Source organism: Staurois parvus, unplaced genomic scaffold, assembly GCF_062004578.1.
Source record: "Staurois parvus isolate SC_StPar_1 unplaced genomic scaffold, SC_StPar_1.0 ptg000155l, whole genome shotgun sequence".
Lineage (NCBI taxonomy): Eukaryota > Metazoa > Chordata > Amphibia > Anura > Ranidae > Staurois > Staurois parvus.
Genome location: NW_028317951.1, coordinates 30,546,562 through 30,562,106, shown reverse-complemented (window position 1 = coordinate 30,562,106; position 15,545 = coordinate 30,546,562). Strand labels below are relative to the sequence as shown.

Sequence of the window (15,545 nt, the reverse complement as noted above, 5' to 3'; positions counted from 1 at the left end):
AGGCTAGATACTGAACCATGGGAATCAGAAAAAAACTGTCAAAAGTCCTGCGTAACAAGGTAATGGAGCTTTATAAAGATGGAAAAGGACATAAAAAGATGTCCAAAGCCTTGAATATGCCAATCAATACTGTTAAATCACCTATTAAGAAGTGGAAAGTTTGGGGATCTCTTGATATCAAGACAAGGTCAGGTAGACCAAGAAAGATTGCAGAAGAATCTTTCTAACTGCATTAGACTGCCAGAAGAATTGTTCGGGATACAAAGGGAAACCCATAGGTAAACCACAAGAAAAATACAGGCTGCCCTGGAAAAAGACAGTGTGGTTGTTTTGAAGGAGCACAATAAGCTGACACTTCAACAAAAATTAGCTGTATGGTCGAGGTGCCAGAAAGAAGCCTTTACTGCATCAATCCATACCATCAAAAATTTCCTACACAATTTCATTCTACGTATTCTTCTTTCGCCTGAGGAGTGAGTGTATTGATGTCTAAAGCAATCTCATTTGTGTGTCTGAAGCAGCAAGTTGACATAATGGGTCGATGTTTTTTTGATATGTAAAATTAATGTTTTTTTATGTATTGTTGCTGCTGTGTATGTCCCTCCACCATTCTCCTCAGAGTCTTTGAAAAAACTTGCTCAATTCATAGCCCCATACCCAGATGTCCCAGTTCTTGCCTTTGGGGGTTTCAATAATTTGTTGAACCCTGCATTGGATAAATTATCTCACCCTAGAGAATATGCCTTCTGCCGCTAAGTGTACACCCTTTGCTATCCTTCTTACTGAACTAGGTCTGAGGGATGTGTGGAAGGAAAAGCACACAGATCTAAAATGTTATTCCTCGTCCCATGGTGGTTTGTCCCATATAGATTTGGGGTTAGGTAACTCTGCCCTAATGCCCCATATCGAGGATTCAACATATGAACCCCATATCCTTTCGAATCACTCTCCGTTCTGGGTGCGATTGTAGATTCCTCTGCTGTCCGCACGCTCTCTGTGGCATCTTAATCCATTCTGGCTAACACTTCCCCACATCTGACTCCCTTCACCAAGCTTTGACTGACTTCCTTGCATTTAACACTGGTTCTGTTGCTGTCCTTTGGGACATGCTTAAAGCATTCTTTCGAGGGCTACTTATATGAGAGATTACTACTATTAAACGCAACTCCTAAGAATGCGAGGGTGAGGTCCGTACAGAAGTTCAACATACGGAGATGAAGTTGGTGGCCAATCCTACCATTCAGCAACAATGGGTAGAAGCACAATCATTGTATAATAGGGTAGTCCTATCTGCTGTGGAGAAGAGGTGCTATTTTCTTCAGCAGAATTACTTTGAAGGAGAGAATACTGGTCATCTCTTGGATCTGCTGGCAAGGGCTCAACGAGACACCTACACTTGATTCCATTACCTCAGGCACTGGAGAAGTGGTTATGTCTACTACTGCTGTTATTGATACGTTTCACCACTGTTACACTGAGCTTTACATGTCAAAGACTGCTGCCTCACCTGAAATGTTAGGGACTTTTTATGATGGCTACCCTTTTCCTCAATTATTGGATTTTGAGGTGGCGGAATTGAATACCCCTATAACTAATGAAGAGTTTATGGAGACCTTGGCTGCTGCCCCTACTAATAAATCCCAGGGATTTGATGGGCTCCTGGCTGAAATATACAGTAGATATGGAGAGGTCCTTGTTCCATCTTTGCATGGAGTGTTGCTGGAGGCCTTGGACACTGGGGATCTCCCAGATTCGATGAAAGAGGCCATCATTGTGGTGATCCCAAAACCTGGGAAGAACAGGTTTCACGCTGATTCCTATCACCCTATTTCTTTGCTAAATACAGATGTCAAACTCCTTGCAAGAGCTCTTGTTACTAGATTCTCTCAGGTGATAGGCAAGATGATAAATCCGTACCAATCAGGATTTATCCCCTCTATAATAATAGACGTTTGTTGCTCAATTTGCAGATACCTATGGATAATCTGGAAGGTAGGGCCACCCTGTCCTTAGATGCAGGCAAGGCTTTTGATATTGTCAAGTGGCCCTATCTCTGGGAGGTTTTAAAGGGATTTAGTTTGGGGGAGTGTTTTATAAATTGGGTGCAGGTACTCTACTCAGCCCCTCGTGCTAGACTTTGTATTAATAATGTGCTCTCCTCTACCTTTCCATTATATAGGGGCACTCATTAGGGTTGTTCCCTATCACCTCTTCTATTTGCATTGGCGGTGGAACCTTTGGCAATCCTGATTCGCAAGGACCCCTCTATTGTCAGGTTCCGCAGAAGCTGCATGGAAGATAAAATACCTCTCTATGCAGATGATATGCTAATATATTTGGGAGATGTGGCTGACTCCATTCAAATGTTGAAAGAGACCATTATTGAATTTTGTGGTTTCTCAGATTTTACTATCAACTGGACGAAATCTACCCTTATGGCCCTGGACCCTATGTCCTCTCCTTTACCTATGTAAATTTGTACCTATTACAAATTCCTGTTGTTCAATCCTTCAAATATCTTGGTGTGGTGATTTCTCCAGATCCTTATACCGACCTTTCACTGAACTTACTACCATTATTGGATAGACAAAGACAGAAGGGCCATAGCTGGTGTAAGCTACCTTTTTCTTTGGTGGGGAGAGTTAACCTAATTAAAATGATTTTGGCCTTTCAACTCCTATACATATTTAATAACTCCCCTATGTGGATTTCACAGAAGTGGTTTAAGTGGGTGGACTCCCAATTTGGGGCCCTTATTTGGAGAAGGGGGACTACTCGGATAAGTCTGACTACACTACAGTATTGTAAAGATAAGGTGGGCCTGGCAGTTCCACATGCTAAATGGTACTTTCTTGCTGCCCAATTCCAGCAACTTACTAGGTGGATCCGACAGGACAATTCAGATCCGATTGCCAGACTGATCACTGTGCATACTTCGGATTTACTGCCGGTTTCTCATTTGGATACAGACCACCCAGCTATCCCTTCCTCATGTCCCACTGCTATCCTCTTAAAGTCTGGGTTGTCTTAAAAGCGGTGCTAGCTATCTCAGGTTTTATAGATTTCACCCCTATCTGGAATAATCCTAGGTACTCAAAATTAAATAAATTAGAGGGTTTCTCAGAATCGAGATGCAGCGGTATTCTCTATCTTACGCAATTGTTTTCTGATGCTCATCTCAAGTCATATGACCAGTTGAGTTGGGAGTTTTCATTGCCCAATAAGTACTTTTATAAATATCTTCAGCTTAGACATGCAATACAGGCTCAGAGGCAGACTTTATCTCTCACTAGGTCCACGTCCAGATTACTAACTGAAGTATTATTTCTTTGCACAATGGTTTAAGATCTCGTATTTACAATGTATTAATCTCCTCTACTCAGGACCATGCAAATTTGAAATGTATGGAGGATGTAGGAAAAATAGGGGTGACCACTGGGATATGGCTTTGGAATCAGTACCTATATCCTCCTTATCAGCATCACATAGGCTTTTGCAACTATTTATCCTTCACAGGGCATACTGGATGCCTGTGTTTGAATGGGGTAGGAGAGAAACACCATTATGCCCTAAGTGTACTGCACATACAGGAGACTTTATCCACATGATTTGGAGATCATTAGTGGAGTCCAGTGTATGTTGGAAGTGCAGGTGGAGAGGCAGGGGATTCCACTGGGCTGTCCTGTGCAAGGTTGGGGTTGCTGGACTGCCTTAGGAAGATGTCAGCTATTTCCCTGTCCACTAGTGAGGAGGCCTGGGAGTCATGGCCAGGAGACAAGGCCGCAGCCTGTGTGTGGGCCTTAACAGGGCTTGGGAGGGCCTCAGGGCTCTACGTGGGCACTCACGTGCTCCAGGGGACCAGAGAAGCCTGAGCTGTGGGTCCCAGAGCCAGAGAAGGACGACTTGTTCCTTTGTTGAAGTTGCTGTGAGGCCTGAGGGACCCTGGAGCCAGCACTGGCTGCCATCTTGCTGTCTTTCCCCACCCCACGAGTGGAGCTGCGGGAGCTGCTGGCCTGCTTCCCAGTCGGCCGAGTGGGCATGGGGCCATTCTCTACCCCCTCAACAGTGGACCTGGTGAGGCTACGGGGGACTTATAGGGCTGGTATTATCAGCCCAGAGTGTCAGGGGTGTGCAGAGCAGTCAGGAATGCATCCACTCTTGCCTATTTATTTTTAAAGGTAAAGAGACAGAAATAGAGATCATTATAAAGAGAGAGCTAGAAAATAAATAGTTTTTTGTGGTATATATAGACTAATGTATGTACTGGGACTTTGCAGTGGTTTTTTTTTTTCTTGCAGCTCATCTTTCATATTCTTTTTATTATGTGAGTGAAACATATCTTCTGAACTTGTGTGCCTTCTAAGGCTCTTCTTCCCCCTAGTCACAGCAGTGTTGGGATCAAAAAGGGAGGAGTAAGCTGAGTAGAGCAGAGTGAGAAGCTCTCCCATACAGGTGTAGCGGCAAGATGAGTTCCCCCATGAAGATGTGTGTCCCTGACGCATCTGCGCATGTCACGGTTTTCGGCAGCAGTAGACGATCGCCAATCACCATCCATAGCACAGAACTGCCACAGTTCACAAATTAAGTATTAATTATAATTATGAATTAGTTAAGAAAAGTAAGAAATTGGCACAAACGGGTTCATTCAAGAAGGTCGGATGCAGCAGTTTAGTAATCAATTGATCATGACTGAAACTGTGACATGCGCAGATGCGTCTGGGACACACATCTTCAAACTGATCTTGCCGCTACACAGGCACACAGAGAATGTGCCGAGATCCCTGAGGAAGTCATGTGATTTGTGATGTAAAGCATAGGAAGGAAGTGTGGTGACATCATTTCTGGTCAGACGGCGGCTGCCATCTTGGTACACCTGTTCTTATGTATTTTATCACCAATGCTTGTATGGGTCTGCTGGCCTGATTTTAAAAGTTGAGTACTCTATACCTGGTTTTTAAACATTAAATATGGACGCATTACACTATGAGATGTCCTTTGATGTTTTTTTGAACATGGATTTCTGATGAGGAATTGGAGGAGCCAGTAAAGCACTCTTACAGAGGAGAGCTGGCTGGATTTGGGGTTGATATTAAAGCGCATTTGACATATACTCCCTATAGGTAAAAAGGGGAGGTGAGTGTGCACGCTAGCTGGTGGAGGATTGTTAAGGGTGATCACTGTTCAAAGCCACGTATATAATATATGCCGATTTGAAGATTTTTCTGCATTACAGATCTTGATTTTTACTACATTCACAGACATCTATACATACTATCACTGGGTTGAGGGCTCAGCCGGGTGTTTAATATTTAACATTTTCTTTTTATTTTGTGCGCTTTGATTTTATATATATATATATATATATATATATATATATATATATATATATATAATTATTTTTATTTATTCCTTGACATATATCACTCAGATTGTCTATTTGCACATATGTTGAAGTCTCATTTATTGATTTGTTCATATTTGGTATTGACTAGCAGGGCATCTAGTCTGTTTGGATATTTTCATTCACTTGTGATTGGTTATTCTCTAGGTATGCACTTATATCACCTTAGTTAGGGGTTCTGTCATGTGTTTAATTTTTGCTTTATGGTTTGGTGAGTAGAGCAGCACTATTTATCTATTCATTTATTTTTTTAATGATTCAAAAGGACTTGTATTTTCTTATTAGCTCAGTGAACTACAGTCCCAGATTACATTACCAAAAGGAAGCATGAAGAAAAGATTTGAATGCGTTTTTTAAAAATTACTCAGAAAATGAGGGATACAAGAACACAGAGTATGCAAATTTCACAAAAAAATTATTATGCATATTAAGATTGTCATGTTCGACATCTGAAGGAATTAAACTTTAACAGACCCATGTTAGGTATACAGGCAAATGGATGTAAATGGAAGTGCATTAATTTACCTGTATTTACATTTATTTTCCATCACATTTAAGTCCAAAAAAAAAAACCCTTTTGTTCCAATCCTCCTAAAAACTGGCAGGTGGAACAGAATGGCTGTGTGAAAGGTGCCTACGTGACACTGGAATAGGCTATGTTTGAAAACTGCCTAAAAACTCAAGCAAAAAACTTTTCAAAGGGTATTTACTTTTCCTACCTTTTGATCATTAAGAACTTTTCAGATGATAGAATGGCTCGTTACCTAAAAGCACTGTCTTCTTCAGATGATCACACGACGTGGTGGCCCGCTATAATGACAGTTCAAAACTATGAGATTCATTCAACAGCATAACTTGCAAATAGAAGGAAAGATGGAAAAAGTTAGGGTTGTGCTTTCTCCTCTTAAAGGCCAACTCCAACAAGACAGTGGGACAGGGTTTCAATTTGTGTCATATCTTCCCTTATTTTTCTCCATAACAATAACTAAACGTAGCCACCCAATGGTCAAACTTACGTCTAGGCATAGGTAGCTATAGAAATTTAAAAAAAAACACACACACACACACACACACACACTTAAGCTAAGCATGTAAGAAAAATTAATAGTACTTTAATTATCCTTTTGCAGAATAAGATATGAGGCCTATGGCGCCCACAAAGAGACAGCAATAAAATTCTCCTTTTAATTACAAAAAAATGTTTGTGTTGTCTCTAGGTTCATTCTCATTTAGATGACCTCAAACAAAAACAGCGTCTGTAATATTTTTACAAACCTTTATTTTATGTATAGTTTCTAATTATATAAGTAAATGGAATCAGCCATAATTATTCATTACACATGCAAACCTTTTCTTTAGTAATGGCTTAGGGCCTATGTCAATAAAATCAGTTTGAGACACTTCTGAAATTGTTCAGAATTCATTGACAGGTGTATTTGATTTCCACTTGATCAGCTTCAAGCAGGTTTTGCATTACCATAGACTTGTATGAGAAAGCAAAACCTCTCTCACAAACAAAATCCCTTCACCATAGGCCCTTACTTGTTTTCCTTCCTCTGCTAGTCCCTGTGTAAAACTAAAGTTTGACTTCAGCTTACAAACAATTGATGTAGGGTGCTTGTCATGACACAATGGGATTGACTAAATCAATCCCATTGTGTGCAAAATCTGGTGCAGCTTTGCTTACAATCATCTTCCACCTTTTTTTTATTTGTCAAAGCTTAATCAAACAAGCTAAAGTTAGGAGTTGATTGACTACCATGCACAGCTGCAACACATTTTCCACTCTCCAGTTATGGTAAATCATCCCTAATGGATGATGTTGTTAGAAGATCCTGAAAAAGATAGAAACCCCCAGGACGCAAAGTAATTATTGTAAGAATTACAAAAAAAAAAAACATTCTTAGGCTACGTTCACACTAGCCTTGTGTGCAGGCGGCAGAGAGGCGTTTGGTAAGCGTTTTTACCGCTTCCCAAACGCCTCTGCCAATTCTGCACATTACAGCACATGGTGCTGTTCTAACGGGAGCGTTTGCGTTGCGTCGCGGCAAAACGGACGCCTCTGGACGAGTCAGGAGGCTTTGAAGCCTCCTATTCTCGTCTATGGTGCCGCTCCGCAAACGTGCGGTTGCGACGCGGTTGCGGGGCGTTTGCGGAGCGGTAACACCACTCAAACTGCATTATAGGCATTTGTGGGGCGTTATTAACGCTCGGCAAACGCCTAGCAACCTCCGCTAAACCGCGCATGCGGCGTTTGCGGAGCATTTGCCGAGCGTTAATAACGCTCCGCAAACGCCGGACCAACGCTTGCCAAAAGCTATAGGGGCGTTTGGCAAGCGTTGGCAAAACAGCCTAGTGTGAACGAGCCTTTAATAAAAGGTCTAAAAGTCTTTGCTTGTACTCTGCATATAGCTGAGATTTTAAGAGTTGAGTAGGAAGTTTGAGTGATGGCCATAAAAACCAACAACCACCAGAGATAACCTAGCAAATCTACATATGTCATGAAAATGCAGAAATATCAAGTACGTAAAAGATGTAAAAAACACCAAAAAACTTTCAAGTAAATATTACAAATCAGAACTATTGCAGGTAAAGGAACCAGCCACTGATGAACAAGCTATGCTGCATTATCTCAAAGATCTTTCAGCAAAGAACAAGCACATTTCACACATATATGCAATGACTAAATATGGCAGAAAACTTTTTTCCTCCCTCCACAGATAATGCCTTGGTAAATCTGAGAACAGTTTGGCCAATGTGGCTCAAAGGCAATGAAAAGGACTTTTCCTCAAACCTGAAGAACAAGCACAAGAATGGCTTGGGCTCTTTTGATGCTTTGGATTTGTGTGCGATAACATCTAAAGAATACTGACAGACTCCAAATAGATTGTTACTGTAAATTTGCAGAATGTTCAGCTCAGATCCACTTCAGTGCATGCATGCAAACAATGCAGGACCGCTTAAACCATAGTTTAAAGTAAACTGTAAATGAATAAAGTCGCTCAATGGACATGAATCTTCTAAACACAAAAGTTGATTCAAAATGTTGTTATTCCAAATTTGTGGAAGTATTTAGTAACTGCACAAATATCGGAAAGTGTTGGAAGACAACAGGTACACACATTAAGAAATATCACGTCATCCCTTGTAGTTTATTAACACACAGTATACAGGAAGCAATCGCATGGCGGTTCAATAATTTCGCAGCACATGTTGAAAGATTCTCAGAATCAGAGATTAGCAACTGTGTGAGCCTAAGAAGAAAACTGTGTGACAGCAGTCAATTATCATATTGGGAAGAGAGTGACAAATCACAATGCTAACAGAACAGGGTAAGGATACCTATAAAAAAAAAAGAAGTTATTTTCAGTTTAGTCTATCAGATTTGAAAATTACAGTCACATGACTTAAAGTGATAATGAACCTCTAAGCTGAAAAATGAACAAAGCATATCCTTCTATAGGGTGTACTTGCCTCAATCCAAAACACCTAGCCCGATTTCTAGTTTTTCTCTCCTTTCTCTTCTATTTACATGAATCACTTCTGATCATTTATCCCAACACTGAGTAATCCAGGGAGACGGCCCCGTCCTCCAGCACACAGCAGGTGACTGACAGCTTCAGCAGTGCAATTTTCCCTATACGCCTGTGTAGAGGGGAATGTGTCTTCATTCAGCTCTCATATTGCATTCAGCTCTCCTCTCTGTGTGTGACATCAGATCCCCGCCCCCTGCAGCTCAGAAATGCGCTGTGTAAACTATGCTTTTGGAATAGCTGTAGAGAAGAGATGGGTGCAGATAAACAAATACAACTTATTTGGGAGGATTTGTTCTATTTTTGTATATCACCGGAGGCTAATCACTTCATATATATATATATATATATATATATATATATATATATAGTTACAACCACCTTAAGTATGAGCCTTATTCTTTGTTTTAAAGCTTTGATTAAGCCTAATATAAAACATATGAAATGCCCTAATATGAGACTCTGTTCCAAATGTCATTAATAAAAGACAACCCACCAGCTCTGTACATAACATACACTGCATCACAGTGGATAAAAAAAATAAAATATCGGACAATCTATAAGCAGCTTCTCATTAGAAGCACTAGCAGAAAAAAAAATAATGCACACTTTATAAGAGTCTTCACAAAATAGCATTTTAGTACTCACTGTAAAGTCCTTTCCAATGGAGTCCATTGAGGGACAGAGGAAGCTTTCACCTTTAGGTTTTACTGCTGTCTACAGGAGAATTGGATACTGACAAAAAACACACACACTATTCTGTAGGCTAGGCCAGGATAACCCCTCAAAATTACAGACATGCCACAGTTTTGTAGCAAAAGCAATACGGAGGCCATGAACATAAAAGAGGGGCCAGACTTGTGTCCCTCAATGAAGTCCAAGAAAAGGATTTTATAGTAAGTACAAAAATCCTATTTGCTTTCTCATCTATTGAAGAACACAGGAAGTCTTTACCTTCAGGATATCTGAAAGCAGTCCAAGCAAATGGTGGGCAACAGTCAACAAAATGCTAAACAGATCATGAACAACCAACAGAACAGGAGACTGCATGCAGCTTAGAGATCCACCTGATGGATCTTATGTCCAATGCTGGCACCAGAAAAAGCCTGAATATCCATCTGGTAGAACTTGGAAAATAAACAGAAGATGAGGTGACAGCCTTGAAAATCTGGGAAACAGTAGCCTGATGCCTAAGAGCCACACAGATCTAGTAGAATATGCCTTGACAGGAAAGGGTGTGATCTTGGATAATGGTCTACCTGAGCCAGCAAGAAATGGTGGAACAGCAAGCTTGTTCACTTTTATGGGGACAATCTGGAATAGCCAAGAAACAGGCAGTCATTCTGAAGAAAGCAATGGCTGACAGATGAGGCTCTCACAGCCCCAACTATATCCAAGCAATTAAGGTATATCATCTTCTGATGAACAGAAGCCAAACAGAGGAATGGAAGAACAATGTCCTGGTTTAGGCAAGGCCAAAACTATGTTGGGTAGGAAGAAAGTCCTGGACCTCAACACCACTTCGTTCCCTTGTCCTTGTGTAAGAGCAGAAAGGGTTCTTTACAGGATAAATGCTGCCAGACTCAGACACTCACCTTCCAGAGGCGATGGCTATAGGAAACATAACCTTATGAGGGGAGATAGGAATATCTCTGATGGGTTTAAAGGTTAGTTTTTTAAGAGCCAAGAGACCCACAAATTCAGATCCTATGGAGTCACAGGGAAGACCCCCTGAACAAAAGTCATAATCAGAGGGTGGGAAACCAATGGTGTCTGGAACAAGTTAGCAAAAGCAGAAACCTGATCCTTGATAGTGCCAAGGGCCAAATCCTAGTCTAAACCCAGCTGCAGGAAAGCAAGGATTTTGTTCCACAGAATATTGCCTGGGGTCATAACCTTGAGCTTCCCAGCAAGCTAAACACAGCTTACACATGTAGCAAAATACTTTGTGAGAAGCAGACTTCCCAGCTTTTACCATTGTGGGGATAACCAATTCAGAGTTGCCAAGTCTCTCAGAACCCATGCTTCAACAGCCATGCCATTAAAGCTAGCGACCATGAAGCAGGATGATAAACTGGTTCTCGAGATGGAAACGCTCACAGAGCATCTGCCGGCAGTCTTATTAGATACCATGCCTTCAGCTGTTTATCTGTGGAGGTTCTTATAGACAGTGCCACCTCTGTTGGATAGACACTTTGTTAGAGGATACTGCCAGATCCACATAAGGGGCAGAATAATTTTTAACAAAGTCCTCCTCAGATACAAGACTGACAAACTCTTGGGAGGTACAAATACTTTGTAGGGATATTTTTAATCTTCATAAAAGGAAAACTGAAAGCAAGTGTACTGGAAAAATTTTAGGGGTCTCAGGATCTCTAAAGGTTCCCAGACAGGGAACAGCACTGATCGTGGGAGACAGGCTGACCCTCTAGTTTCAAAGTGGTGTGTACCACAACAATAGAGACAAAGCAGTCTCAGTTTGGCAGTGACAACAAAAGACAGGCTCCTCCAAGACAGGTTAGTTTAGCAAGGACTGGAGAGACTCAGTATCAGAGCCTCCATCTATAGGGATCCACATATGGCCTCCAAAGCTAGGACGAGAAAAGGTTAGATCAAGATAGCTGCTATTAAGAGACCAGCTCGAGAAGTAAAATAGTCAGAAATCTTGAATAAAAAAACATTTTGTGAAGAAAAAAAAAAAAAAAAAAAGCTAGTAACAAATGTGGTTAGAATTTTCTAAGCAAGGTTGAGGGAAAAAAAAAAAAAAAAAAAACTATTCTGCTGGAAACCTATTAAAAAAAAACACTTAAGCAAGCTGGTAGCATGAAGGATTATCTTGAGCAGGACTATGGCTTTTTTGTTTGCTAGTGTTTTATCTTCATGTAAAGTGTCAGTGTCATTGAAGGCGAAGACTTCCTGTGACCTTCAATTCCAGAAAAAAAACCAAACAGCATTTGCACATTCAAGAGCTTCTTTCCCAATTTAGGTTTGGCTGAGAAGAACATATGAAACACATGATTATCCTATCAAAAAATCCCTCCTTTTCCCAAAAAACAAAAACAAACACTTATTTCCTAGCAAGGCATTCCATACATGTGGGAAATGCTGTGTTACATATTCCACTACTAAGAGTAGTTGTGACTTTGAGGCAGGAAAGGCACAAACTCACAAGGATGTAGCAGACCACAACCTGCAATATCATATTGGTGTAACTGGTAATCTGGTTTTGCATGGCTGCATAATGAACTGGCATTATCTAAAATGTTATGTGCAGAGCTCACAAGTTCTCCTTAAAGCTGAACTACAGGAATTCAGACACTTTGTAAAATGTGCCAGTTCACTATGTGTTACGCCCAATGAGGTGCATGCCACCTCATGGACTTATGTTATTTACAACAGTTTTACTGAGTGCTGGAAGTACAGCCATCACTGTACTCTCCCTGCTCTGACAGAAGATATGCTGCCTTCTCATACAGCAGCACCTCTGCGACTGGGCAGGAGCAGGGGAGGGGAGAGGAGGGGAGGGGAGAGGAGGGGAGGGCACAGTGGCTGCATGCAGCTTTGCAGCTGCAGGGGACAAGGTAAACCTGGTCCTGCATCACAGCATGGGAGGTATAGCAATAGCTATGTTCCCAGTGCTCAGTAACAATGCAACCCATAAATTAAAGAGATAAGTACACGAAGTGGCATGCACATCATTGGACTTAACCCATAGTAATCACGCACATTTTACAAAGTGGCTGAATTCCTGATGTTAAGTTTTAAGAACAATCTAAGGCAGAAAAAAAGAGAAATCTGTTCAAAGCAAATACGAACTTAAATTCAGTCAGCTAAAGTTTTGTGCCCAAGTATAAATGTTCTAAAGTCACAAAGAACAGACTTTATAAAAGGTCATGTGGGTAGCATAGCTACTCTTAGTTATTGATGAGCTTTTCAACTACAAAGCAAAAAAGAATGGCACAGACCTGGAGGCAAGTAAAAAAGGCATTCATTTATGGGGTCATTTTTGTAGTACAGCAGTGATCAAAAGCCCTTATACTGCACTGCCATCAAAGTTTATTAGTAAGCTGGTATACATTCTTCAACATGGTTACCTGCATCGTAGACTGATACATTTATTCATTTCAGAGTAAACATATAATCTAACATCCAAAATACACGTAAGCACTTAACTCATCTAACTCACTTTAGATTGTACAAGTACTGAAAATGTGCAGGTTAAAATGCTTTGAAATATAGTAGCTCATCAATACTCTGATGTTATGTTCAATTAAGATCTGAAAAAAACGTTGAACCTTAAATAGGAAGTCTTGTCTTTCTCAAACAAAAAAACATTTATGAAATTGACAATCTTCCTATGCAACGGCTCATGTTCCATTTCCAACATGTACTGTTTCTCATACATAAATACAACTATCCCCCATTAACAATTTAATGATTGTCTTCAGGGCCATTAAAATCAGAGTCCTTTTGGCAGAAGACCCAACCTTCTTTTGAGGAAACAAACAATAACTACCAAGAAATTAAGTAATACATACTGTATTAATTAATATAGATTTTGTAATCTGGTTATAATGGCTAAATGGTATTCAGAAACAGCCTTAGGGAACATTCAGAAAACAGCTTAACAAGTTGTAAAAGCAACAAAAACAAAGACTTTATGTGGAATCCCACTGAAGCTCAGTTTTCTTCTACAAGACGCCACGTAATTCAAGGGAAAGAAAATTTCAAAACCTTTAACCAAGGTGCCTGACATGCCGATGGCGAACATACGACCGTGTATAGACCGATACTTGTGGTTCTGCTCTGCCAGCTTTGGAAACAAAATATGCCAGAGAAGCTTGTAAATCATTAATCAGAATTGGCTTATTAATACAGTTTCCTCACAAGATGATGATGGCAACAGAAAAGTATTCATTCATACTTTTCATTGTACCATAGGTCTGCAGATCAGTGCATATGCAGTGTTGTGGCAATAAATAGACCTTCAGCAAGCTGTTCTGGCTCCATTTCCTCTATAAAACTTGGACATTACTTTGCAGTCGCTCAGGATGACCTGTAGAAAGTAAATGAAAAAAAATTATATTCAAAAGCTTTTTAACTTTTCTTTCCCCACCTTCATCATCTCCCAACCAAGCAAAACAAACAGATCTTGCAGATTTGGATGTTTCAAGCTTAGGCCTCATGCACACTGCTGCTCCTAAATGTGAGTTCAAGAGCTTTTGGCATTTTTTTACAACTCCTGAACTCAACTCAGTAAAAGCCTGTGTCCATGCACACATAGACTTATCAGAGATTACCAGCAGCAGAGTTTAGGGCCAGTCAAACACCCCTCTCCTGAAATCAGAAGAATCGCACTCAGCAAAGGAACATTTGGCCAAAAAAACGCTAAGGCTCACTAGCGGTTTGTTTTTTTTTTTTTGTTTGTTTTTTAAGCTCAAAAATGGTGGAAAAAACACTTGATTAAAGACCACTGGTAATGGCATTTTTTGTAGAGTTTAGAAGCATTTTATTAGTGTTCTTACAGTATATGTAGAAATAAAAAAAAAAGATGTTTTAGTAGAGATTAGCATTTTTTTTCTGCTGGAAAAATGCTTAAACTCTACAAAAAACTTTTTCTGCTCCTAGAAGCTGAAGCTCAAAAAATGCTAATAGCCTAAAGTAATGTGCATGGACACATAGGATAACACTATTTAGCTTCTAGGAGGAGGAAAAAAAATGCTAATAACAGCTTCCAGGGGCTTATAAATAAAACGCTAGTGTGCACAGAGCCTAAACGTGGCAAAAATGCATCTAAGCGCGTCTGAATGCACATAAGCGCCAACTGCGTTTACCACTTGGATTTTTATTCATTTCAATGGCAATGGAATGAATGTCCAAGTGCTAAACGCAGCACCACATTTACACGTTTTTGCCATGTGTAGCGTTTTCTGCTGCCATTCTAGTGTGCATGGAGCCTTATTCTTTAAATGTATCCAAACTCAAGAACGTAAATATAATATATTGCGGCTTACCAGTCCTTAGATGAGTTGGCTGTAATAGTCTTTTCCAGACTTTTTCCCCTTTGTTTTTACCTGGTGATGTGGTTAGCAGCACCCTTCCTGCCCTAGGGTGACAGCACTAACCAAGGTATGTTAGCCATGAAGGCACAGTGTTGGTTGTCCTAGGACAAGAAATGTGTTAGCACAGAACATCTCCCCCTCTACTGTTCTTCTCAACATCGGGAAAAGTGTTCTATAGTTCACTGAGGCGAACTGGGCAGGCCTGATAATAATGCTTGAGATAACACTGCAGAGAGCGCTGAATACAAAAGGGAGCACTTGAATTCTGGCCGAATCACCAGGTAAAACAAAGTTGCTTTCAACTGTGTATTAAACAGAACAAAAAGGGGGAAAATAAGAGGGCTAGCATACACTTCATGGTTTAGTCAACAATGCAGTATGGAAATTCAGCCTTAGTGTAAACCTGTGACTGAAAAAAAATGATGCAACATTCAGTATTGTATAAAAAATTATATGTTAGGCTGCACAGCAAAGGTGCAAAAATGACTATAAAGGACACTGACTGCAACACTGGGAAAAAGAAGACAACAAAATAAACCAATAACAGGG

At 40.4% G+C, this 15,545-nt stretch overlaps 1 protein-coding gene across 4 annotated transcripts in view; it reads right to left on the bottom strand.

The window, feature by feature from the left end:
• Positions 1–8,534: 8,534 nt before the first annotated feature.
• PPP1R2 (protein phosphatase 1 regulatory inhibitor subunit 2) overlaps positions 8,535–15,545 on the bottom strand; it is a 50,660-nt gene continuing 43,649 nt past the window's right edge. For all 4 annotated transcript variants that reach the window (XM_089675638.1, XM_089675640.1, XM_089675644.1 and 1 more), the window contains one exon: positions 8,535–13,990. In XM_089675638.1, coding sequence (XP_089531764.1) covers positions 13,981–13,990 — 10 coding nt within the window. In that variant the 3' untranslated portion in view covers positions 8,535–13,980. The remainder of the gene's footprint in view (positions 13,991–15,545) is intronic.